General features: G+C 42.5%; 1 protein-coding gene across 2 annotated transcripts; it reads right to left on the bottom strand.

The window, feature by feature from the left end:
- Positions 1 to 5,161: 5,161 nt before the first annotated feature.
- RAB5C (RAB5C, member RAS oncogene family) lies at positions 5,162 to 24,583 on the bottom strand. Of its 2 annotated transcripts, none has more exons than XM_061589054.1 (6): positions 24,410 to 24,583; positions 16,911 to 17,141; positions 13,825 to 13,976; positions 11,618 to 11,740; positions 7,204 to 7,297; positions 5,162 to 6,576 (listed from the first exon to the last, which is right to left on the bottom strand). In XM_061589054.1, the coding sequence occupies exons 2-6, from the start codon at positions 17,074 to 17,076 to the stop codon at positions 6,461 to 6,463; spliced, it is 651 nt and encodes a 216-aa protein (XP_061445038.1). In that variant the 5' UTR covers positions 17,077 to 17,141; positions 24,410 to 24,583; the 3' UTR covers positions 5,162 to 6,460. The 2 variants fall into 2 exon arrangements, with proteins under 2 accessions (XP_061445038.1, XP_061445039.1); XM_061589055.1 differs by lacking the exon at positions 24,410 to 24,583 and adding an exon at positions 24,306 to 24,392.
- Between the last annotated feature and the right edge of the window lie 1,407 nt (positions 24,584 to 25,990).

Consider the following 25,990-nt stretch of genomic DNA (forward strand, 5'->3'; position numbering starts at 1 on the left):
CACTGCGCATGAGCAGAAGATAGGGCTTTTTCTGCCTATTGGTTGAACGCCGCTGCGCATGCCTGCTGCCCCCAGTTGCCTGCTGGGTGATGTAGTTCCACAGGTATCGGCCACTTCAAGGGGAGATACAGATGTAGTGGAAAAGGGGAAACCGTAACTTGTACAGCTCCTACTAAGCCATAAGGATGCATGGTATTTACTTATGTAGAAATATGGGCTAGGATAACAAAAGTGAATACACGTAAAATAATTTTGTTTAAAATAGGTACAGCGATGTTTGTATATTACAGGTTGCTTTAAGGAACTCTATTTACTTCCAAGATGGATACGTTTAGAAAGACTGATATATTCTAATGTGGAATTGAGAATAAGAAAGGATTTGTTATTGAAATAGGTGCTTTTTGTGGCAGGGCTAGGAGCCTGTAGCCTTTTACATGTTGTCAGACTACAACTCCGGTTACCCCAGCATTGGCAATAATGGTTGGGGCTGATAGGAGTTGAAGTCCCAAGAATAGATTTGCCACTTTAATGGCAAATCTAATTGGCATCATTCTTTATTATTATATTTGTATCCCATCATTCCTCCAAGAAGCTCAAGGCAGCCAACATTTTATCCTTCTTCATTTTATACCCCCAGAAACCTGTGAGGTTGGTTAGGCTGAGAGACTGTGACCCTATCAGTATCCTAAATTAAAGGAATGTTTATTTTGTTATGTTTTATATGATTTTATAAGTTTTATTCTAAGAAAGCCACAAGATAATATATGAACATGTCCATGAAAATAGAATGCGTATGGAATGACAATCCTCATGAGTTTTGGGGATGGCTCTGAACATGCACAGGGTACCCCCATATTTTTTTAATTAGTTACTTACAAAGGCAAAGTCCCTCAGAATACATATCAAATGCTGTTTCATATGAATAGAACATAATTAGATTTGTTAGTCACTTGTTACCTGAAGGTCTCCAAGCAACTTACAACACTGCTACAAACACAAATATATTATAGCATAAAAACAACCACTATAACAGCCACATGAAGCTTTGTAAGTATATATTGAGCAAACTGAACCACTCCCATTCGGCTCTTAAAAATCCAAATTTATCTTGAATGCTGAAGAATGGGACTTCTGTTCTCATACAGGACTAGCTGCAGAAGTACAAAATTGGACAGCAAAGAGGTCAGACAGCATACTTCACAACATTACCCACACTGATTTTCTGGAACTCCTGCTTTTCCTACCAAGATAATGAGACTTGTTTTTCCTCTCTTTCACAGCTTAGCTGAGATTTTGGCTAAGTTCTAGCAGCTGGTTACAGATTTGGGGCAGTGGCAACACTGTTCAAGTAAGGCATATGAAGCTGCCTTGTACTAATTCACCCCTAGCCCAATGTTGTCAGTTCTGACTGGCAGCAGCTCTCAGGTCTTTTGCTGTCAGGCTATTAGAAAACATTTTAGTAAGAGACCAGAACTGAGCTTTTAGAGCAGGTATAGGAAACTGTTGGCCCTCCAGATATTGCTGACCTACAACCTCCATCATACCTGGCTATTGGCTATGCTTGCTGGAGCTGATGGGAGCTGTAGTTCAGCAACATCTGCAAAGCTAAAGGTATGCCACACCTGCTTTTACTTACCTCAGTGAAACATAAGATTTAATATGGAGCAAATACCAACCCTAGGGACACGGTAGAACCATCTGAGGCCCGCTGTAACGAATTTGCTAAGCACTTCCAGAAAAAAATCTTCTGCATCCGCCAGGACTTGGACTCCAATGTTATAGCAGTTGAATCAAAGGAGGTATCCAGAGCACAGCCTTGTCCTGATTGTTTGGATGAGTTTCAGTTGGTGCAGCTCGAGGACGTTGACAAGGTGCTTGGACAGGTGCACGCAACCACTTCTGTTCTGGACCCTTGCCCCTCATAGCTAATAAAAGCTAGCAGGGATGGAACAGCCGGTTGGGCCAGGGAGGTGATTAATGCCTCATTGCGAGAGGGAGTGGTTTCTGGCTGCCTAAAAGAGGTGGTAGTGAGACCACTTCTGCAAAAATCTTCCCTAGACCCAGAAGATCTTAATAACTATAGACCAGTGGCAAATGTCCCATTCCTGGGTAAGGTCCTAGAGCGAGTGGTTGCTAGCCAGACACTCTTGGATGAGACCGATTATCTGGATCCATTTCAGTCGGGTTTCAGGCCTGGTTTTGGCATGGAGACAGCCTTGGTCGCCCTGTATGATGACCTTTGTCGGGAGAAAGACAGGGGGAGTGTGACTCTGCTGATTCTCCTTGATCTCTCAGCGGCTTTTGATACCATCGACCATGGTATCCTTCTGGGGAGACTCGCTGATCTGGGAGTAGGAGGCACTGCTTGGTGGTGGTTCTGCTCCTACTTGGCGGGTCGTCTCCAGAAGGTAGTGCTTGGGGAACACTGTTCGGCACCCTGGGTTCTCCAGTATGGAGTGCCGCAGGGGTCAGTTCTGTCCCCCATGCTTTTTAACATCTACATGAAGCCATTGTGTACGGTCATCAGGAGCTTTGGAGTTCGTTGCCATCAGTATGCTGATGACACACAGCTTTATTTCTCCTTTTCATCTTCTTCAGGTGAGGCTGTCAATGTGCTGAACCGTTGCCTGGCTGAGACAATGGACTGGATGAGAGCTAATAAACTGAGGCTTAATCCAGACAAGACTGAGATGCTGCTAGTGGGAGGTTCCTCTGACCGGATGGTGGATGTTCAACCTGTTCTGGATGGGGTCGCACTCCCCCTGAAGGAGCAGGTTCGCAGCCTGGGAGTTTTCCTAGATTCATCCCTGTCACTTGAGGCTCAGGTAGCCTCGGTGGCCCGGAATGCTTTCTACCAACTTTGGTTGGTGGCTCAGCTGCGCCCCTATGTGGACAGGGAAAATCTCACTGCAGTTGTCCATGCTCTGGTAACCTCCAAATTGGATTACTGCAATGCGCTCTACGTGGGGCTGCCTTTGAAGACGGTTCGGAAATTGCAGCTCGTGCAAAATGCAGCGGCCAGACTGTTGACAGGGACAAGGCGGTCTGATCATATAACACCGATTCTGGCCCGCTTGCATTGGCTGCCTATATGTTTCCGGGCTCGATTCAAAGTGTTGGTTTTAACCTATAAAGCCTTACATGGCTTGGGACCACACGACCTGATGGAACGCCTCTCCTGATATGAACCAACCCGTACACTGCGCTCAACATCGAAGGCCCTCCTCCGGGTGCCTCCTCAGAGGGAGGCTCGGAGGATGACAACAAGAAAGAGGGCCTTCTCAGTGGTGGCCCCCGAATTGTGGAACGATCTTCCTGATGAGGCACGCCTGGCGCCAACATTACTATCCTTTCGGCGCCAGGTTAAAACTTTCCTCTTCTCCCAGGCATTTTAGTATTTTAATGTGTGTTTTGTCTGTTTTAAACTGTTTGAAATTTTGAGGTTTTGGATGTTGTTTTAAAATTGTTTAAATATGTGTTTTAATTGTAGATGGAGGTTTTTAGCTTGTGCACTGCCCAGAGAGCTTTGGCTATGGGGTGGTATAGAAATTTAATAAAATAAATAAAATAAAAATAAATAAATAAACCCACATTTTTGTCCCATAGACATGACATGCCAATGTCAAGCCAGATTAACTGGCATGGGTGTAATCTGGGAATAGTCTTATGAATCCACATTTGAATTATCTTATACCAGCAAAAAATGAGTTCTGGACACCTAACAGTTAAATCCCAAATCTGTCAATTTGTAAACAATGCTTTTTCTTTAATCTCTGCCCCCAACACTTATTTCCACTACATCAGGGGTTCCCAGATAGCGCTCTCTAAGGTTCATTCTAGTGGTCCATGGTATGTCTGTGGGCTTGTGATTGAGGACAGGAGACTGCACCTCTATTGCATTAAGTATTCATATTGATCTTTAATTTTTGCCTCTTGTTTCTTATACTGTATTGTTATTTTATTGTAATATAATAAAATACAAGAAATAAAAGCATCAAAATAAAATTAAAAATCATACAGCATCTTGCACAGTGCATTACAATTGCTACAACAAGCAGAAATATCCAAGTGCCAAGACTCTCAGCAATTTTAAAGTGGCCCATGGGAAAAAAGTTTGGAAACCACTGCACTGTAAGAGGCATCCAACTCCAGCAGGGAGACCCTTCCTCAAAAATTCCTGTTGGATGTTTTAAGAATGGATAGCCTATCTTTGGAGAACAGTTTGAGTCCTTTTAAATATATTATTATTTGTCGCTTTGCTCATGGAAATAACCCAAAGCAACTTACATTATAACCAATACAAACATAACCAGTGAAAACCTAAAAACACAAGTGGGACAAGTAGACTAATGATTGTGGATTCCTTGTGGAGTCAAAGTCTGCCCCTCCCTCCAAAAGGTCATTTGTTTAGCTCAGATGAACAATTACTGGTTCTCCACCCCAAATGACCTCTTGTAGCTGGGTTTTTGAAGAGACCAGAACCTCCTTTGCCCTTCTGTTCATTTCCTAAGAGTATAACACAGGTGTTGCTGTCTTTGGAACCTTTGTGAGGGACTTCCCCTGGCTTTCCTCTTTGAGGTTACTCTTCTCTCTTCCTCTACCATCTTTCTCCTTCAGCTCCCCATCTTCTGTCTCCCTCACACAATGTTTCCCAAAAACCCCTTTTGCCCTTTTTTCTAACATCAAACAGTTCCTCAGCATTATGTGAAGATTCTGTACCACACAAATTGGCCTTTTACTTCTCTAACTGAAACAGCACTATTGACATTATCTTAAGGAAAGCTTTCTTCTGCGCAGTTTGGATATTTAAGAACATTCCATGACATCATAGCAGCTCCACCTACAAGTCAAGGGTATCTGCAGGCAATACACTATGTTTTACCTACCCACCCACAGAGTATTCCTCATTTCCTTTTCCAGATAAACTTTCATTCTTCGAAGAATATTTGTAATCCGAGTATGGAAGTACCCCAATATTTGGAAAACCAGAAGTGTTCGAAATTTAGACCCAACAGTTAGATATGTAACATCATTCAGTGCAATTTGTGCAATGTACCCCACATTTCAATTAGTAAAGAATTCCCTTACTCCCAGTTAGTGAACATGCCAGCCATTATTTGGCTTATTTATACAAAACAGAAGTAACTATTCTGGTCACATGTGATTTATAAAATTTTTATTTTTTTTAAATCATACACAACTGGAGCTTTGCATTGAAGAGACTGACAAGACTCTTCCTCTTAAATACCGATATGAGTAAGACAAAATTGCCTCAGGCACTAGATCAGAAACAAAATTTGTGATCTCCCTTCTGCAGTTTTATTTAGTGGAATTACCAATATGTTGTCCGTATGTGAATACATATTATTGCTCTCCCCACATCTTATGTCCATTCTCCCCAAACCCCCTGCATCTATACACCCACCAATGTTATACTATAAGGTTATTAACAATGGCATCACATTGCTCATCAAAAAAGTGATAATTTTAATACAATGTTTCTTCACCAGGCTGAATTAGCTTTCTTCAACAGGCTGAATTAGTGCATTATATCCAAAATGTAAATAGAAAAAAATTAATGCAGGGTTGGTATACCCAAAGCCCAATGCAAACTTAGGTGGGTGCAAGGCTAGTTGGTATATGTAATTAAAGAGATACTGATTGGTTATATGTTGAAAATTAGAATACAAAATACAGAAGAAAATCAGCTCCCTGCCCCCCCCATACTCATAATTGTGATTTGGTCAAAACAAGGCTTAAAGGCCAGAGGTTTTTCTTCAGTCTAGCATTAATGCTACAATTTCATTTAGTGGTTACCAGCGTGTTCTGTTACTTGCTTTTTAAAGGGCAAGTCTATGCCATATCTAAACCAGGCTCCCTACCAAGGAACCCTGGGAATTGCAGTTCTGCCATCTTACAACTCTCAGCATCTTCCCCAGTCTACAACTACCACAATTCTTTAGGATTAAGCTCTACTGGTGGAAGTAGCTTAGAATCACCAAGCAGATATTCCAAAAGCCACATCCTGTCTAAGCAAGATGGCTCTCTCTTTCAAGCAGCTGTGAGCAAATACAAGGCTGTAAAACCCTCCAGAAAATAAAAGGCAGAGAAAAGGAGAGACCAAAGCTCTGGAAATGCACATCACCTATCTATGAAGAGTGGTTAGAGGAGTGCCACAGTTCATGTGTGTGTGTTGTTTTTTTTTTAAAAAGGTGACTAAGACTTTTTAAAAAGATGAATTCATCATTGGTACAGCAAAGGAGCAGATAGTTTATGCTCCCTCCATTCTATGACCAGAAGAATAGGGGAGTGGTGGGGAAAGGACACAGCAGCAAAGGAGGAGGATTTGGGGGCCGGGGGAGAGGAAGAAGAGGGATCCCGGCAGCTGTTCTTCTGTAAGTGCGATTGGTTCAGGTGCATTCCAGTTGGGGCTGCCCAGAGAAGCAGGCACTGTGATCCCTCAATTGCTGCAGCACGGCCCCTTGCTGGGTTGGCTACTCTCCTGAAGGTCAACACCTCGATTCCTGCCTGCTGCCCCTGTTGCACACTGTGGTTCATTTTTGGGGAGCTTCTTAGCTGAGGGGAGAGAGGAGGCAGCACATTCAGGAGTCTATCTAGTGAAATGGTTCTTAAAACTCACCCCATGAGGGGCAATTAAGATTATACTCATCCTGCTTCCTAGCAGTTAGCGCCCTTCAAAATTCCTACTGGTATTAAATTGGTGACTTGCACCACAAGATTCAGATGGTCAGTCAAGATGGGTATATTCAGCTTCTCTGTCCCAAGGCTCCTGTGCCTTCCTACTCTGGGCCCCCCAGACTATTGCTTTCCCACTACATCCTACCCCCGTGCAGGACTCCCCCCCCTTCATTCACCTCTCTTCCTCATCCATTTCTCATTACATTGCCTGCTCTGTACACCCTTCTTTCAGCTGCCCTCCTCTGGGGTCTCCTCATCCTATTCCATCTTCCTTAGCCTGCATTCCTGTCAGGCACTACTGTCAACAGCACACAGCCCTTCCCATGCTTAGGCTTGAGATTTCCCTCAAGTTTGACACTGTCCAATTCTGTGGCTAACTCTTGCCCCTCCCCCAAGGGAACAGTTCAGGAACCCAAGATGGCGATATACTTCTGTTTTAGTCCCCAACATACGACGGTGTGGAGGGTTGTTTATCACTCTGCCTCTCCCTACCAATATACTAACCTATTGCCATGAAAGTCTCATTCACATTCATTGCAGTCTTTGCGGATGTCTCCATAAACAGCAAGCTGTTGTCGTCTGCATACGCCTGGGCGTCCTGCAAGGGAATGAATGCATCAACAAGGTTAGCATCTGTGCACAGACTCAGCTGCCTTTCTGCAGCTTGACTGGTGTTTCTTAAAATCACTACTTGCTAAGTGTCAGTAACAGAAATGAAGAATGTGGCAGAGTGCTACCTCTCCCTCCAGCATAAATATTGTTTGCCTTGTAATCCTCTAATTGCTGAAGATTTACAAGCAGAGAAGTGGTAAAGAGATGCTGATCAAACTCAGCAGCACATGGGTAGCCATTAACCGAGGCTAACACTTCAAGTCAAGATTGCACTTACAGCACCTTGAACTTTGCTCAGGTTTGGCCACCATATAACAGTTTGCTGCCAAGATGGGAAAGAAAAGTGGATTCCAAATTAATGCAGATAGAGGCTCATGGAAGACTGGTCAGCATGAGAAAGAGCTATGATTAGAGCAGGCCTGGCAGGAGATATCATGTTCTTAGGTGTCCAAGCAGTGTCTGGCAAAACAGGATTTGCCAGAGAAGGAATGATGTCAGCCTCTGCCACAAGCATCATCTCAGTGGGTGGCATGGTGGAGATACTCCAGTCTGCCAGGGCAGCATGATTTTCAGTGGTAACTGAACTGGGGCAGCCAGCCATGCCTTCAAGCAAGCAAGCAACCCCCCTCAACACTTAAAATCTACTCATGGGGCTCTTCTCCAGACTCCATCTTATTGAGGGACTATTCGCCTCAACCAGAATCTTTTCGACAGGAGTCCCAATACCAACAGAGCTCCCCTCTGAGAGAAATTCTAACAGCCTGTTCTCTGCTTTTTGCAGTCAAGTGAAAACATGTTTCAGTTGGTCTTTGGAAATTCATTACTACTCTGCCCCATTCTATTCTGAATACTGCACTGTTTTCAGTTTGTATTATATTTTTGTTGTTGCTTTTATTGTTATTTTAATTGTTTCAACATACTATGGAACTCCACTGAATGGCAGTCTGAGAAGACACTATCTGCCCTGTGGGAAAAAAAATCTGATGCTGGCTCCTGCTTCAGTGAAGGTAGTTGTTTTCTAAGTATGTGGTTCTTAGTGGTTACGTTTTATACATGTCGTCAGCCACTTTGATCCTAGTAGAAAAGTGGAATATTAATATTTTAAAAAATAAATAAGTAATTTAAATAAATGGTAGCCTGTTACTATACAAGATACTTCGTAATTCCCAGGATTTTGCTAACACTTTCATGATCGCTTAACATTTATTGCACTTTTTTATACATTCAAAACACTTTACATAGAGGACAGTTGGATTATCCAGTGAATATAAGGTATACAGTATTACATATATAGCAGACAGGCAGAAGAGACAAGCTATTTTAATAAGTTCATGACCATAGCATCATGTGAACCAAAACTTCAGTTTACATTTAGCCAATGAGCTGCACCAGAAATGATGTGGAATGCCCTTTGCTCAACTGTTTTGCATGGCAGGCTGTCTTGGGTTTTGATTTGAAATCAGGCCTGTAAGAATTCTAGATACTACTATGAGAGTGTTCAAAGCACTTAGTACATTATCTTGTAATCCTCATAACTCACCCAGTTAAGTAGGTCAGAATTACCCCAATACTAAGAGAAGACCCAAGGCTAATACAATCACTTAAAAACAAAGTTTGTGTCTCATGCCTCAGGAATTGTCTTAAATTATCAGGTAACAATTTTCAGAGTGAACTTTATTCAGTGCTTGGATATTTATCATAAAAAGGTCATTGTGAAGGCAATATTTTCCATTTATATATCAGATACTATTGTAAACTCTAGCATCCACCCATTTGCCCAATATTAATGCAAACCATCATGAGAACCATTATAGTTGAAAAGCAGTACACCATATTTTTTTTAACAAGTGGCTTGCCTTGAAATTCACAACAGCAAAAGTGGAAACTGAACAAGATACTATCTGATTCACAGCAAAGTCTTAACTGCTGCAGCAGAGTTGTCACTAAGCAACATTCTTTCAAATTAATTTGGTACAGTATCTTATCTCCTCTTTGTGCTAAGCCACAAAACCTGAAAGGAATCAAATCAGTGTGCAGTGATTATAGAATCTCAGAGCTCGAAGGGGCCTTGGAGGTGATCCAGTCCAACCCTGTCACCTGCTCAACGCAGAATCTACAATACAGGATGCAATTACAGCATCCTTGACAGATGGCTGCCCAGCTTCTGCATAAATGCCTCCAAGAGGAGGACCCAGCAGCCTCCCAAGACAATATATTCCACTGTCAAACTCTTACAATGTATAAGCTTATCTTAATACTTAGGTGAACTAACTGTCTCTGCATTTCTCACTAATTGGTTCTAGTCATTATCTATCTTTAGGCACCAGGCAAAATGCCTTCTTTCAGGCATTCGACTTGATTTTTTTGAGAGCTTTTGATGTTGCAGCCTCTTTTAGGAGGTGGTCCATGTATTATTTTTTTTACTTTTTATTTGTGTTAGTTTTATATTGGTTTAAGTCTTTTTATTGCATTTCGCTTTGGGTTCAATTTTATGAAAAAAGCAACAAATACATTTAATAAATAAATCAATAGTCCTGCCCTCTAGAGCAACAGAGAACAAGTTTGCCAAATCCTCTGCATGGCAGCGCTTTGGGTACATAAAGGATGCCATTATTCCAACCACCCTAATGCTTCTTCAGACTCACTCTTTTAACCATTTTTTGTATGTCTTGGTTTCTAGACCCCTGACCAGGCTGATCACCTTCTCTAGATATGCTCCAGTCAGTCAGTGTCTTTATAATTGGGGGCAGCCATCAGGAAATTTGGGGCGAGGTTTCAGCAGTGCACTGATACCCAGTTATATTTCTCTGTAACATCTGAATCGGGAGAGGCTGTGTAAATCCTGGACCAGTGCCTGGACTCGGTGGTGGGCTGGATGAGGGCCAATAAACTGAGTCTGAGACAGGCGCTGTGGGTTGGTGGTTCCCAAGTTTGGATAATTGATTAGTTGCTGGCTTTGGATAGGGTCATACTCCCTCTGAAAGAGCAGGTTCATAGTATGGGAGTGCTCCTGGATCCATCTTTGTCGCTAGAGGCCCGGGTGACGACAGTGGCTAGGAGTGCCTTTTACCAGCTTTGGCTGATAAGACAGCTGTGGCTTTTCTGGACCAGGATAACCTGACTACTGTTGTCCATGTACTGGTGACCTCCAAGTTAGATTACTGTAATGCACTCTATGTGGGGCTGACCTTGAGGTTTGTCTGGAAGCTTCAGCTGGTGCAAAATGCGTCAGCATGACTGCTCACTGGTGCAGGGTATTGCCAACATGTAACCCCTCTGCTGAAAGAATTGCACTGGCTGCCCATTAGCTACCGGGCTAAATTCAAGGTTCTGGATTTGGTGTACAAAGCCCTATACAGTTTGGGACCAGGATACCTGAAAGATCGTCTTACCCCTTATATAGCCAGTCGACCAGGTGAGGGCCTCCTGCAGATACCATCTTATCAGGAGGTCTGTTCCGCACAACATAGGAAGCAGACTTTAGTGTAATGGCACCTACCCTTTGGAATTCCCTCCCCTTAAATATTAGACAGGCGCCATCTCTGTTACGTTTTCAGCGCCTACTTAAGACCTTCCTCTTTCAACAAGCCTTTTAAGTGGAGACCTTATCCTAGTCTGCGTCTGTGCTGGAATTGCTTTTTAAGATGTTTTTAAAGATATTTTGCTTTAATATATTTTAATGTTTGTTTTTATGATGTTTTATGGGTTTTTAGTGTTTTTGTTTGCCTCCCTGGGCTCCTACTGGGAGGAAGGGCGGGATATAAATTTAATTAACAAAAACTACTATCACCACCACCGCTACTACTACTAGGTCCCCAGAACTGGATATAGGACTCCAGATGCAGCCTGATCAATGCAGAACAATTATTACTCCCCATGATCTGGACACTAACCTGTTCATGCTGCAGAACGTGTTTCGAAATAACACTTAATGTTCTTAGGATTAATACTATTCATACAAGCAAGGAGGTTTCCTTCACAGTAGGGCCACAGTCATACCATACATTTATTCCACTATTATTCCACTTTAAACAGTCATGGCATCCCCCAAAGTATCCTGGGAAGTTTGTGAAGGGTTATTCTCCTCACAGAACTACAATTGCCAGAGTGGTTTAACAGTCAGACCCTCTTTCCAGAGAATTCTGAGAATTATAGTTCTGTAAGGGGAATAGTCTCTAAATAACTCTCAGCACCCTTCACAAACTACTCTTCCCAGGATTCTTTGGTGGAAGCCACAACTGTCCAAAGTGAAATAATAGTGAAATAAATGTATGGTGTGAATGTGGTCTCGATGAACCCCACTCACCTGGAAGTCAACAGCTCGCTTGTTGGCCAGGTCAGCCTTGTTCCCTGCCAGGGCAATGACTATATTAGAGCTAGCTTGCCTCTGCAGTTCCTTCACCCAGTTCTTGGCTCGCACAAAGGTATCCTATGAAAAGGAAGCAGGCAAGTAAGGAGAGAGTTCTGGAGCCATTTCAGTGCAAGGAAGAATGCGGTGCTTACTGTTCTGATGTCAATTTCATTTCCTTATACATATACAAGGTATGTGACTAGTGCCAAAAATAATTCTGTGAGTACCCTTACTTTCGCCAAATCCTAGCATTTTGAAATCTTGGTATTAAACTGGATGTTGGGGGAAACTTCTAAAAACTAACCATAGATATTAAAACCAGTGTGGTGAGGAACCAGCAGCCCATGGGCTGATGTAGCCCAAGAGGCCTCCCTATCCTGCCCACAATATCCCTCCAGTGCAGGTTTTAAGCTTGGGGGGGAAAGTTTCTTATTGGAGCACAATTGTATTTGAAAAAAGGCTATTGATTCCAGTAAGAAATTGGGGCAGGGGAGCTGCAGGTGGGGAGGAATACATCAAGCATCTCCCTGTGCTGCAACCACCTCGCTGAAAATGCCCTCTCTACTACAACTAGGTTTGAAAACAGCTTTCTGCTGGCACCACTAGAAGACCGTCTTCAAGTCTAATTGGCGAAAGGATGGGCAGGGGAGATCAGCAGCTGGGTTGACCTTTCCCTCTCCAGTTACAGTCTCCATGAAGATCAGTGACCCCATTGGCAATTTGGCTTGAAAAAAGCTAAAGTGCTTCAATCAAGCCTAACAGCTGTGGAGAGGGAGTGTGCACATGCATGCACTGTGTGGCGGGGTTGGGGGTGGCCATGTCCACCGTGGCCCCATTTACCACTGGCATGCAAGCTCTGGAAAGTTGGCCAGGAGGGAGTACAGCCTTTGGGCTGAAAAGGCCCCCACCTCTGATTAAAAAGTCCCACAAAAATAGGTAGGCATGTTGGTCCCTCTAGAACAAAACTGACACGGACAACAGAACGTCTGTTGGGAACCAACCAAAATTGTCAAGCATGTGAGCTTACGTTCTCAACCTGGATTTTCAAAAACAAAAAAAATCCAGGATACTCCTTCAACAGCAATCTTTGGAAGAGTTCTGTGTAACTCTAAAGCTCACATGCCACATTTTGAACTTTGGTCCTAAGAAGTAGCAGTTTAGCATCCCTGTCTAATGTTTGGTAAGCATTAACTTGTCAAATTCACTCTTTTAAATCCAACAGCTTGCATAACTGTGAGTGTCATAAATCTTTTGTCTTTTTACAAGCAGGTTATGCTTCTCTTCCCCTTGCCCCCCACATCTTTACCCAGCCTTGGATATGCAAAACCAAGATGAAAAGAACACCACTGTAAGCACCAAATAACGGTTGTTGTGAATGTTAAGACTGGTCCATAAGCGTTCATTGGAAACAGTGTCGTCTTACAGTAGCTTGGCATCCCATTCAGGTTTGTGGTGGTCCCACAACTAGGATTATACATTACATGGGCTCTCAGATGTCATTCTGCCTTTTAGGAAGTGTGTGTCTGTTGCCATTCCAGTGGGCAAGAACTGGTATTCCAAAGTAAGGCAGTAAATGTGTCTGCAGAACCACTATAGGCTGCAGGAGGGGACTTCTAGCCTCACTTTCTCCCCAGCATATTACTACTCTATGTGCAGAGAATTATTGTGTAGACAAATGTTGCAACAGGCAGATTATGACATCTGAAGTAGCACAGCCCAGACACCGATTTACAACCTCACTGAGAACTAGACCCAACATTAAGTCCAAAACTGGTAATGTGTAATTTGATTCCCTCTTAAAATTGTTTTATTATTTTTAACAATTTTTAATTTTTAAAAAATATATTTTTAATTGTATTTTTATTATAGGTGTTTGCTGCCCTAGGATCCTTTGGGAGGAACGATGGGATATAAATCTAATAAATAAAATGCAATTAAAATCTATAGATCCCAGCCTATTTTCCTACTACCAAGGAAAACCAAAGCTTCTAAGACTTAAAGCAAGTCTAAGCAGCTTGGTTTTCCTTGGTAGCTACACCAGGGACATCAGGCATTCAATACATGGGTTCATACATGCCTAGGACATCAGGCATTCAAGATTATTGGAACAAGAGAAGAGGCACTTTTGAGTCTAAGCTGATAAGACACATGCAAATCCTCACCATGTTGGTGATATCATAGACAACAATTGCTGCTTGTGCACCCCGGTAATACATGGGGGCCAGACTGTGGTAGCGCTCCTGTCCAGCTGTATCCCAGATCTCAAACTTGACCGTTGTGTCATCTAGGCAAATGGTCTGTGTGAGGAAAGCAGCTGGAACAGAAGAATTAGGGCAGAGTTACAGCAAGGAGGAGTGAAACCTGGGTGTGAACTCTGTACATACTCCATTTCCTAGAGACCCTCCTTTTACATGCAGATGTTGAACCCTAACACCAAGACAACAAGCCTTGACTGCAGTCTGCCTTTCTGGCGCATGATCATCCCAGCACCTCCCATTGGTATTTGCTTGAACTACATTTCCCCATGGCGACCTAGCTTACAGGTGCTGCAGTTTTATTTATTTAACAAAATTTATATACCGCTTGATTGTAAAAATCTCTAAGCAGTTTACAAAGACAGTAAAATGATCAATAAAACAGTTAAAAACAAGTAATTAAAAACATGTTTAAAACAATTAAACCAACAACAAACTAAAAGATTAAAACAAATTTACATCTGTGTGTCTGGATAGGCTTGCCTAAACAAAAAAGTTTTAAGTAGGCACTGAAAGGAATACAGCGAAGGTGCCTGCCTGATGTCAATAGGCAGGGGGTTCCAAAGAGTAGATGCTGCCACACTAAAAGAACAATTTCTTACAAGTGCAGAACAAGTACTATGCAGCACCTGTAACAGGGCCCGTTCCACAGATCAAAGTGCTCTGGTGGGCACCCATGGGATAAAGCAGTCCTGCAAATAAACTGGTCCCAAGTTGTTAAGGGGTTTTATATACCAGTAGTAGCACCTTAAACTTGGCCCAGTAGCAAACTGGCAACCAGTGCATATCTTTGAGCAGAAGTGTTAAATGCTGACAGCTGTTTCTGAGTCAAGTACAAGGAAAGCCCCAGAGTGCATTGCAATAATCCAGTTTTGGCTTGCTGAGGTCAGAGAGTTCCTCCTCCAGCTGCATGCGCCCATACAGAAGCATGAATTGCCCCTTTCCTTTATTTTGCAGCAGCAAGCACTGATCTAACCAAAAAAGGCTATTCAGTAGTACAGCACTGTATCCCAAAGAAGACTTCCTTTGAGAGAACTCAATGGATGGATCCAATTGCCAAGGTTTTTTCTAGATCATGCAGGCCCGGAATCCCCGTTTGTATTGTCTTCCCCTGCATTGTGTGATTTGGCTCTCTCACAAACACAGATATCAGGAGCTATTTGTCCTGCAGTAACGTTTCTGCAGTATAACTTCCGGGCTGTTCAATATACTTTGGTCATGAAGTAATCAGTTAGCTCTTGAAGCAAATACAAGTGGAACCTATGGAAGGTCATGGCACAGTAAGGTGGTTAGCCAGGGGTTGCCAACCTATGGCCCTCCAGATACTACTGGACTACAACTCTCATCAGTCCCAGACAGGATGGGCAAAGGTCAAGTGTGATGGGAGTTGTAGTTCAAACAAACATCTGAAGTGCCACATGTTAGCCACCCCATTGTAATAGTTTAACATATTATGGGGCTCTGCTGCAAAAAGAGCAATTGTACCTATTTGAAGGGGATATATCTTGTTATGCAGAAGTCCTCCTTTTGTTCAGACTTTGGACAGAAGATCAGTTCACACATGATACTGACTTCCATGCAGGACGTAGGTTTGGGGCTCATGTGAATCACCACACCATATACAGATGTGCATGCCATGTTCAAACAGAACCGGCACATAACAACTGCCTCCATATTTGTGCAAGTCCCTTCTAGATGAGGTGGGGGGAATTGCATACGTTTCTGAACTACAACACCCATCAGCCCTAGCAACCATGGCCAGTGGTCAGGGTTAATGGGAGTTGTAGTTCAGAAACATCTGGAGGACCAAAGGTTTCCTACACAGGTTCTAGATGCCAAATTCGGAACCCAAAATACTTTCTGGAAAAATTGCAAGACTTTGCTGTTTTGGACTGGCATTCAACGGCCAGGATAGAGCCAACTGTGAGTTAGCCAGTAGAGTATTTTGCTGTGGCGCCTGCATTTTGCTTCATTATTATTTTTTTAAGCCCTGTTTTCACTTACCTCAAATCTACAGAAGCGGCAAATCAGAACATGAATTAAAGAAGAATGTTCGGGTGAACCAGGTCTATATTTGCAAGCAAGTAGTCTCTACCTATCAACACCTTTTTGTGGCATGACATGAGCAGAAGACATTGTGCCCCACAGGGCAGGGGCCAGGTTAGTTCACAGCTCAGTTCTCACCACATATATACAACATACATGTAGCAGGTTGTGGGCAAACCAGCTTTTAATCAGTCTCTGCTCTCTTCAGATTCTGCAGTTTGATTAAATAAAATAGGACTTAACACCCCTGACACAGCCAAGCCAGAAGTCTTTGTTTTGCAAACCTTCTGCCAGAACTGCCAAGGTTTATTATCTGTGCCCAGCACTTGACAGAGGAATATTGTAAGAAGTACAGCAAGAACTGCTACCGTCCTTGGCATCAGGCTGGCTAATCTGCTCAGGGCAAAGAAGCAACTTTTGCCAAACTGACATTTCTGCATGGACAGGCAAATGCACAGCCTGCCGCTTTGTCAGGAGGTTTCACCCAGAAGTGGCATCGCAGCTCTAAGAAAGAGTCTAGAAGGAACTGTTGAAAAAGATTAACCCTAATACTCCCTAGAGACAACTACCTCCTTCTGCCAAGTTGCCTCTGCCTGAAAATATTGCTGAAAATGTAAGAGGACACTTTCGGAAGAACTGTGAGAATTTGCAATGGCAGAAAAGCTTCTTTGAAGACAGCTTGCACTACCAACTTTCTCCAGTAGTGTACAGCTGAAAGCAATTGTTGGATGTGGAGGGAACAAATGTCCTATGGAGGAAGAACAGTGATGACCAATAGGGTTGGTGAGTGCGCCACTTTGAAATAGAATATGCACGACTCACATGGAATTCTGCGCAACACGTCAGTATAAAAAAAGTTCCCTAATGGCAGAAAGCTTGCAAGCCACCAAGCTAGACAAACTCCTGCAAGGATCCAAGACTCTTTAATAGCTCCCACCATCACTCACCTCCAATTGTGCTCTCCTGGTACTCATGGAACTGTCCTTTCACAAAGCGCAAGACAAGGCTGGACTTCCCAACGGCAGACTCTCCCAGGAGAACCAATTTGAACTGGCAGATCTTGTTTCCAGCAGCCGGTCCGTTTGGCCGTGTAGCTCCACCACGGCCCGCCATGGCCTGTTCGAAGGGCGCGTGCTCCAATGAGGCGGGACTGCTGGCGAGGAAAAACAAATCTCCAACTGAAAGAGAGAAGACATTTCAGCAAGATGAAAACTGCTTTCAATCTAGCACTGGGATGGGGAACCAGTGGCTCTCAGATAATATAATAATAATAATAATAATATAATTTATTTATACCCCACCTTTTGTCCCAAGGCCCTCAAGGCAGCTTACAGAAGACACAAATATCAAAATACAATATAAGAATACATCAATAAAATAATAAAGCAATACAATAAAGCAATACGATTTACAAAACACAATTTACAAGAGTTAAATAACAATAACCATCACAATCTACATTTCCAACTTAACACTTGCAGCACTAAAATTGGCCCCAAGGTACCGTCTAAAAGCACATAAGTCCATGAGTCCACTACCTAGCTGGAACTAAGCAGGTCTGGATATGTCAGGCCTGGATGGATATCTGCAAAGAAACCTCACGTACGCTGCCTTGAGTCCCATGATGGAAGGAGGCTTGGTGCCTATGGTAGGCCCTTCCCAGTAGCTAACTCGCTCCTTGAAGAGGCTCAGGAAGACAAAAGTTAGATTAGTCCCAAAGGAACGTGCAGGCAAGGCTCCTGAAGAAACGGACCTGCTGCTGTTGCTGTCGCCTCCTCCTCCTTCACTGAGCTGGCGCGACCGCCTCTGCTTAATATAAGCCTGCGTGCTTGAGGCCAAGCCAAGGCAGCTGCAGGACTGGCATGAGGAAGGGCCGTGCTGCACGGGGAAGAGTCTTGGCGGACCTGCTGGTGTTGGCAGCGCTACTGATGGCACTGGCGGCAGGGCTCTTGCTGCTGCTTAAAGCTCTACTACCGGGCCCCGGCTCCCACTACCGGCTCCCCCTGCGCGCTCTCCTTCACTCTCCAATGGCTGCTCCGCCTCGGCTCCAGCTTGGCAAACTCAGGCGGAGACAGGGAAGAGCGGGGGCTGGGGGCCCAAACAGCATGGATGCTGTTGGGACTGATGGAAGTTGGAGTCTCAACTAGCACAGGTTCCCAGCTCCTGATCTAGCTACTAAAATGCTGAAGTTAGAACTTGGGACCCTTTGCTGGAAGCACCATCTCTGCTGCAGGCTCTCCTGGATGGTCTTAGGTAAACTGCTCTCCTGTTATTTAAAATACAGTGTCTTACTTCAAGAGGTTTGTTACAAGGACAAAGAGATAGTAAAGCACTTTGCAAATCAGTAGCGCAAGCACAGGATTCTTAGCATTTACCATTAGGAGTTAATCCTCAGCATCAAAATTTCTAACACACTCAACTAGGTTTTAGCAGGGTGGCTACACCATCAAGCTACAAATCAGAAAGTCTCAGTCTTACATCTACCATAACTCACTAGGTGGCCTTATGAAAACCATTTATTCTCAGTCTTTTCCTCCATACAACTCCCAGCAGGGAGCTAATACTGATATACCTTACAGGGCTGTAGTAAGGATTATAACAAGATATGAAATGATATACAAGATTCTTGAGGTACCTAACTTTTCACTTCAGTATTAGCCATCTACATTACACTTTTCCCTGCCCCAAAGTTCTCTGCCGGAGGATGTTAACTATTAGAACCAGCAGACCTTTAGACATGACATTCAGTATTTTATAGCTGACACAACTTGTTTTCATAACAACAGCTCAGAAGTGAAAGAGAAACAGGTTAGCATTGATCAGTAGCCCCTGATATATCTGGAAATGATCAGTCTGACTTAGTTTCTGCATTTATAAGTTCAGCAATTGAAGCTAGAGCCTTCTTTTTGGCAGGGAATGCTGTTACATGTTTAAAGGATAACCCGATAGAAGTTTAATACAAGAAGATGACCCTGCCAGGTAATTTTATGTATTGGCTGCATGTCTTTGTAATGGTAATCTTATTTGATGTTGACTGTGCTGTGTGTGTGTTTTTAAACAGGCACTGTGAAGGCTAATCACTGAATAAATATAATCTGAAACGGTTACCAGCAGCCTTTCAGGTTACAACCAATGGTTACAGCACAATAACAAGAAAGGGGAAAACCTCCACTCATGACCCAGCCTGGACATGGATTGTCAAAAAGTTATTTAGTTTTTTACAGCCATACAAAATTATTCTTGAGGTACCACAGTTGGTGGACGTGACCTAACTTCAAGAGTCACATACATTCCACTTCATTTTGCCCTAAACTTCTCTGTCAGAGGAACTTTTCTGGTGTTTTGCTATAATGCTGACACAGTGCCCATCTCAGCAACGCATACAGAGCTTGTGGATTTCAAGAATCTCATGGGGATGCAACACCCCAAATTGCATCAGGAATGGGAAACTTGTGACACTCCAGACGTTGTTGGACTACAACTCCTTTTATCCTTGACCATCGGCCATGCTGGCTGGGGCTGATGGGAATTGTAGTCCAACAGCTTTCCCATTCTTGTCCTCCTTATCAGTGATGGTAATGGGCCATCCATGGCAGTGGGTGAGGAGAGGGTAGGCTTTGCCCTGATAAGAGCGGTAGCTCAGTGACACAGCATCTGCTTTGTGTGCAGTAGGTCCCAGGTTCCATCCAGTTCGAAATGATTCCCCACCTGAAACCCTGGAGAAATGCTGCCTAAGTTAATGTAGACAATACTGGACCAAGGATCTGACTGGGTATAAGGCATCTTCCTATGTTCCCTCACTATAGCAGTGTCCCTAAGAACAGCACTTTACTCATTTCCATAAAAGTAAATGCCCACCATTCACTTACATGGGAGAAAGAAGATGTGCATTCCAATTCCATGAAGGTGACAGACTAATTTACTCCCATGGCAACTCCAGTATTAAGCATTAAGCCTGCTCCCATCAGCATTGTGTATCCCAAGAGGGGTTTTTCCCCCTATCATGCTAGAATATGACAAGCTCGGTTTTCTAGGTAGCTCCTCCCACACCCAAGAGTCCATCTAGTGATGTAGTAGGGTAGAAGTAAAAAGAAAACAGAACAGACTTATCTATAGTCTGCAAAATTGTCAAAGCAATTACACTAAGCATTGCTTATGTGAACTGTGGTAGAACCAATATTTAACAAGCATTTAGAATAGGTGTGAGGAAAACTTTGGCCCCCAGATGTTGCTGAGCTACAACTCTCATCATCTCTGGCCACCGGGCATGCTGGCTGTAGTTCAGCTAAATCTGGAAGACCAAAGGGTTCCCCCTAAATCTTTAGCCACAAGCAACACAGAACATTCAAGCAACACTGTCGGTGCACACAAGCTTAGAGAAGTTTCAACAGATAAGAGGTGATGGGGCAGGGGGACAGTGGTAATCAGGGACTAAAATTAAATGGGGTTGGAGAGAAGTCCAATGGCAAAAGGTGGGGCAAGAAAGATAATACAACAACTGTTTTAAAGGTGTTTCCTTTAGTAGCTAGTTCTTGTGTATTTTTATAGAAACTTTCCTTTTAGTTCACTTCATGTACAATCCATCAGTATTCTTACAGGCTTACAGAGGGAGACCAGTGTTATGATCCTTATATATATTCGGGGGGGGGGGAGAGAAAAATAGCAGCTTGCTAAGTAGCACCCAATGGGTTCATGGAAGAGTGGAGATTTGAGCCAAGAACTTCCACTCATACCTCACTCTCTTAACTCACTAGCTTTGAAGGAGACCTCTTTCAAGAAAAATTCAGCCACGGAAGATAATGGTGGTAAAATCAGGGATTTGCCATAATAAACTATTGGTTATTATCATGTTAGTTTTGTTTGATGAAGAAAGCATTGGTTAAATTCAGAGGAGGCTATAAAAAGTCCAGAAGTTATTGACTCCCAAGATGGCTCCTTGAAAAAAGCCCAGCCTGTAACCAAGTCATTTTCATGACAGTCTTGCAACTTTAGGACAGCAAGCTTACTGTTTTAAATGTAGCTTGCATATGCAGCAAATATGAACACAGATGGGACACGTATACTCATAGTCCAAAGCAGATCATGTACAGTAGGACATATATACAGTCAGAGAACTCACTCTACAGAAGCCACACCCTAAGGCAGTGGTTCTCTTTTTTTTTTTTCAATAATTTTTATTCAGATTTTCATAAAACATACAAGACGAAATCATAAAACATTCAAAGACAAAAAACAAAATCAAAAATAGTTAAACAAAAAGAAAAAAAGAAAAAAAAAACAAAAATAAAAAATAAAGAGTAAAATATTGACTTCCCATTTGTCAAAGATCAAATCAGTTATAAGTCTATAATATATAACAATCCTGTCTCTTAAGTCATATTATAAAATCACTTTCCTCCAGTAGTTATCTTACTTAATCATCAAATCTCATAAACATTACTTTATTCTTTCCACAAAAAGTCAAAGAGAGGTTTCAATTCTTTAAGAAATATATCTATCAATTTTTTTTTCCAGATAAGCATATCGATTAATCCATCTCATTACTAATTATGATAATCTTATTGTCATAACCATAGTCAAAATAAACATTTCAATTAATCCATCACATCAGAATCTGTTAGGTTCAGTAATTTCAGTAGCCATTGTTCTATTATCCCTATTAGTTCCATTTTCCATCTTCCATCTTCAGTAGTCTTGTTAAGTCCAGTAATTTCAGTATCCAATCTTCCATTATCAGTATTCCATAATAATCTTGCTGTCAAAGCCATAGTCATATAGTAAGAGTCTGATGGGAATTACCTCTATCCCAAATATTTTCTTGCCATCCATTCTGAATAGGTTGCTGAAATACTGCTGTAAAATCATATCTCTGTTCTTTTTTTCAAAATACACTGGGTCATCTCTTGAAAGTTTTTCCATTGTCACATGGCTGCAGTTAATTCCATAGATTTTCTCTATATTGGGCTCCATCACATCATTCCAGTCCAGAAGATTATCCATGCCATTGATAACTTTATCTCTAGAATCTTCATTAATTTCTTCAGAGATAACATTGAGTTCCAAACAATAGATTTTATTTCTAAAGTCCATAGACTCCAAATCTTGTTCCTGTTCCACGTTTGTTCCAATCTCCGGGATCTCCTCTCTCACAGGGACCCCTGTTCCAGTCTCCAGGGTCTCCTCTCTCACAGGGACCCCTGTTCCAGTCTCCAGGGTCTCCTCTCTCACAAGGACCCCTATGTCTTTAATCTCCTGTGTCTCCAAACAATAGATTTTGTTTCTAAAGTCCATAGACTCCAAATCTTTTTCCTGTTCCACGTTTGTTCCAATCTCCGGGGTCTCCTCTCTCACAGGGACCCCTTCCAGGGTCACCTCTCTCACAGGGACCCCTATATCTTTAATCTCCTGCTTCATTTTACTCAATTCAATTTTCAGCTCCTTACAACCCTGTCGCAGGTTTTGTTTCGTTATCTCAATCTCATCCATTATTTTCTGAAACATAGTTATTTCCAGATTCTCAGCCACTTTCTTAATTGCCATTTTAAAAGAAAAATATAGGAAAACCACTTCTTATTTCAGCAACAATTGGGTTAATACTCCAAACTTGGTGACATCACAGTATAAACAGAGCAGACAGCCTTATCTCTCCATGCTTAAGTAAACAAAATGCAGTTCCCAGGATCGAAACAATTAATGGCGGTCGTCAGGAAACAGATTCGTCAAAATAAAATAGACCAAAAAGAGAGTAGTCTCAGACAATATAATATTCTTCAAAATAAAAATCTGGAATAGAAATCCCTCTTCTGTGTATATCTTTAGAATGCAAATCCAGGACAGCTTTTTGCAACAAAAACAGAGATAAGCTATTAATTAGTGAGTAGCAGAGAGAAGTTATGGCTCCCCAGTGAGATGTCAAAAACCGATCAATCTGGCAAATCTCTTTTAAACAGCAACAATTTAAGTCAAGTAAAAGAAAAATATAGAAAGAAGGGTGCTTGCCTGTTAGTGCGTTCTCTCTTAGAAGATAAGATGAACGTTCGCTTTATCAGATAGAGCTTGTTGTTGAAAATCCGTCCCACCTTCGTCGGCTGGACCTCGTCCCATAAATTAATGAGATCTGGTCGTCCCAACAAAAATAGGCTTTGAGGTTAATCTCTTCGTTTCTCCCTACCCGGGAGAAGTTTAATCAGTCAAAAAAAAAAAAAAACTGACTGATATATCTGAATAAGCTTCTTTTGAGGCAGGAGCCCGTCTCAAAAGCAGGCACAGGCTAAGTCACCCTTCCCGGAAGTCCCCTAAGGCAGTGGTTCTCAACCTTCTTTGCTCCAATCCCCCCTTTCACCATTGTTCAGAATATAATTCCCCCCTTCCCAAGATAGTCTCTCATAGCGTGTTGACGTTTCGCGAGTGACGGTGGTGTTTCTTAGTTTATATTATAACAGAATTTCTTGGAGCACTTTCTGGTCTTTAAATAATAATTTAATTTTGCAAATGAAAATAATGCTGCATGTTCAAGAATCGATTTTAATCTGTGACATTCAATAAACTTTATTGAATGTCGCAGATTAAATTAAAAACAAACTACAATTTTACAGATTGTACATAATCTACAGGACATCACACTTTGCTGAATAGTGGTCCCAATTCCCCCCCTGGAACCCTAAAATCCCCCCCGGGGGGGAATTCCCCCCCTGTTGAGAACCCATGTCCTAAGGCAAGATGTCATAACTTTAGGAATGGGATATCCTATATCAGGAAATGCCACACCTGTTAAACTTCTGCCTGACAAAGATATTAAAGGCACAGCCACCCTCTTAAGAGGAAATTAAGCAGCAGCTTCAATTCGGAGTGCAACACCCACTTCACTGCTTATGCAGAAAAAAAGTTCCTCTGTCCAAACACACACTCAAATATATTTGAAAGTATTTATCCTCTGGTAGCCTTACATCAGTTGGTACTAACAATGTTTAGACTGTAAACTCCTCAGAGCAGGGATTCATTCTTGTTTATGGCATTCCTTCATAAACAGCAGGACCTCCTGAATACACCTTGCCCAGAGACAGACAGCGACCCTTCTGGGTCAGAGCAGAGGACCATCTAGTCCACCAACCTGTCTCCAATAGCGATAAACTAGATGCCTCCAGGAATCCCACAGGCAGGGCACCAAGGGAACAAACCCTCTCCCGTTTGTCCACTAGCAACAGGTACTCAAAGAGGTACACTGCCTCTAAACATGGAGGCTCCATTTTGTTTGCCATAGCAAGCAACCCCACCACCCAGCAACGCCCATCTGTGAGGGAAACAAAATTGCAGGACTCCCGAAAGAGCTTAAGGCTCCCCACCTCTCTCGGAAAGCAGGGCAAGTTGCGCTTACTAAGCCCACCCCACTCCGGCGCTGGCTTCTTTCTTTCTCTGGCAAGACTTGAGGCTCGAGCCAATCACTCACCCGCTCCCGCCTGCGGGACCGCCGCCACTAGTCCGCCTGCTACTCAGTAACCCCTTTACCCCGACTCCCAATCTCAAACGGCGCCACTTCCGCCCTCGGCTCCTTTCCAGCTTCTTCCGCTTCCGCTAATGGCCCCTCCTTGTTGGATTTTTTTCTACTTCCTCTCTCTTCATAAAAGGCTGCTGCGGAAGAAGAAATTCGTATTGCTATGTCGCTGTAATGGCGTTACCGGGTGGAGAGGGGAATATATAGTGGCAGGATGATGTCCTCGAAGTGACTTCTTTCTGTGTTCTTCTCACCATTAATTGCCCACGGGATTGGTGGGCTTGGGGTGTGAACTGGAAATTCAGCCTCGGTAATAACATCAAAAGCTCTTGAGGGACTGTACTTTCGAGTAAACTTGCATAGGATCTTGTTTTAAAATTAATAAAAAATATAGTTAAAAAGGTATGTCCCGCTCAGTGCTTCTGACCGTGTGCAGAGTTCCTCAGTCACCCTAACGGACACAAAAATATTTATTTCTTCATTCACTTAAATTAAATGCAATTTATATATTGCATGCGCCTGGTAGACATGGTGAATTCTCCCTAATTCAAATGCAAACAAAGTGATACTCTATGCTTGACTCCTTTCCTCCCAAGTTGACAACTTCTTTTAATACTATCCATTTAAGAAAAAATCTGAAGGGATGGTTATGATGTTTTAACATCATACGGTATATAACCATTATGTGAGAAAATCAAGTAATTCTACCTTCCCTACTTTCTCCATCCTTGTGCTCATTTTAAATCAAAATAATACTCACATATACACATAATCTATGTCTATGTGTATTCAGTTGAGTGTACTAGATTATATGTTGTGCGAGTCCGCTGTTTGCTGCCACCTATATCTTTGGCTCAGTAACCCTGCTTCTCAAGCTCTTATAGAAGGAGGAGGAGGATTAAAGCCCTTGTTTTCTTTTACTGTACTGATATACAGGTGTTACACAATTATGTGCATAAAATAACAACAAAACTCACCTTTAAGTAGGCTAGAGAAAAACTGGAAACATTTGAACATATAGGGGGAAAGCTGATGGGTATTTGTCCTAAAACATAAATACACAGTAGATGAGTCTGGATTAAATCCTATTTGTGAACACAAGTTGAGAGAGGCCAGGAGAAACATGGGCTGGTGACTTCTTATGCATTTGACCTGAAGGTGATTCAAAACGGACCACAGTGGTGGAAGAAAAAATATATCCTCAGGTCATTACTCCTAACAGCAAGCTCAAACAGCAAGTGCTGACAAGATTAGAACCGTAATGGGGACAGAGAAATAAAGTTCATCTCAGTAGACTTGGGGAAACCTCAAGATTTGCAAAAGTTCAAAACAACCATAGGAAAAACCGTAAGTGGCCAACTTCCCTTCCAAAAAAAAAACAGCCAGTGAGGACTCATCATGCTCAGTGGTCACAAAATACTTTTGGGGGGAAACAGAAAGGAGGGTAGATAGAATGGAATGGAGTACCCTGCAAGAGGGCAAACAAGAACACTCCCACGCAGCAACTTTTTGTTGCAGGTCCCATTTATCCTTACA

This window comes from Rhineura floridana, chromosome 11, assembly GCF_030035675.1.
Source record: "Rhineura floridana isolate rRhiFlo1 chromosome 11, rRhiFlo1.hap2, whole genome shotgun sequence".
NCBI lineage: Eukaryota > Metazoa > Chordata > Lepidosauria > Squamata > Rhineuridae > Rhineura > Rhineura floridana.

Bases quoted from the DNA above. Each gene is read 5' to 3' on its own strand.
- RAB5C (XM_061589054.1), bottom strand. From the start codon at position 17,076: ATGGCGGGCCGTGGTGGAGCTACACGGCCAAACGGACCGGCTGCTGGA. The intron at 11,741-13,824 runs GTGAGGATTTGC...TCCTTTTCATAG, and splicing joins TCTATGATATCACCAACATG to GATACCTTTGTGCGAGCCAA. The intron at 6,577-7,203 runs GTTAGTATATTG...CTCTCCCCTCAG, and splicing joins TGAGACTTTCATGGCAATAG to CTAAGAAGCTCCCCAAAAAT.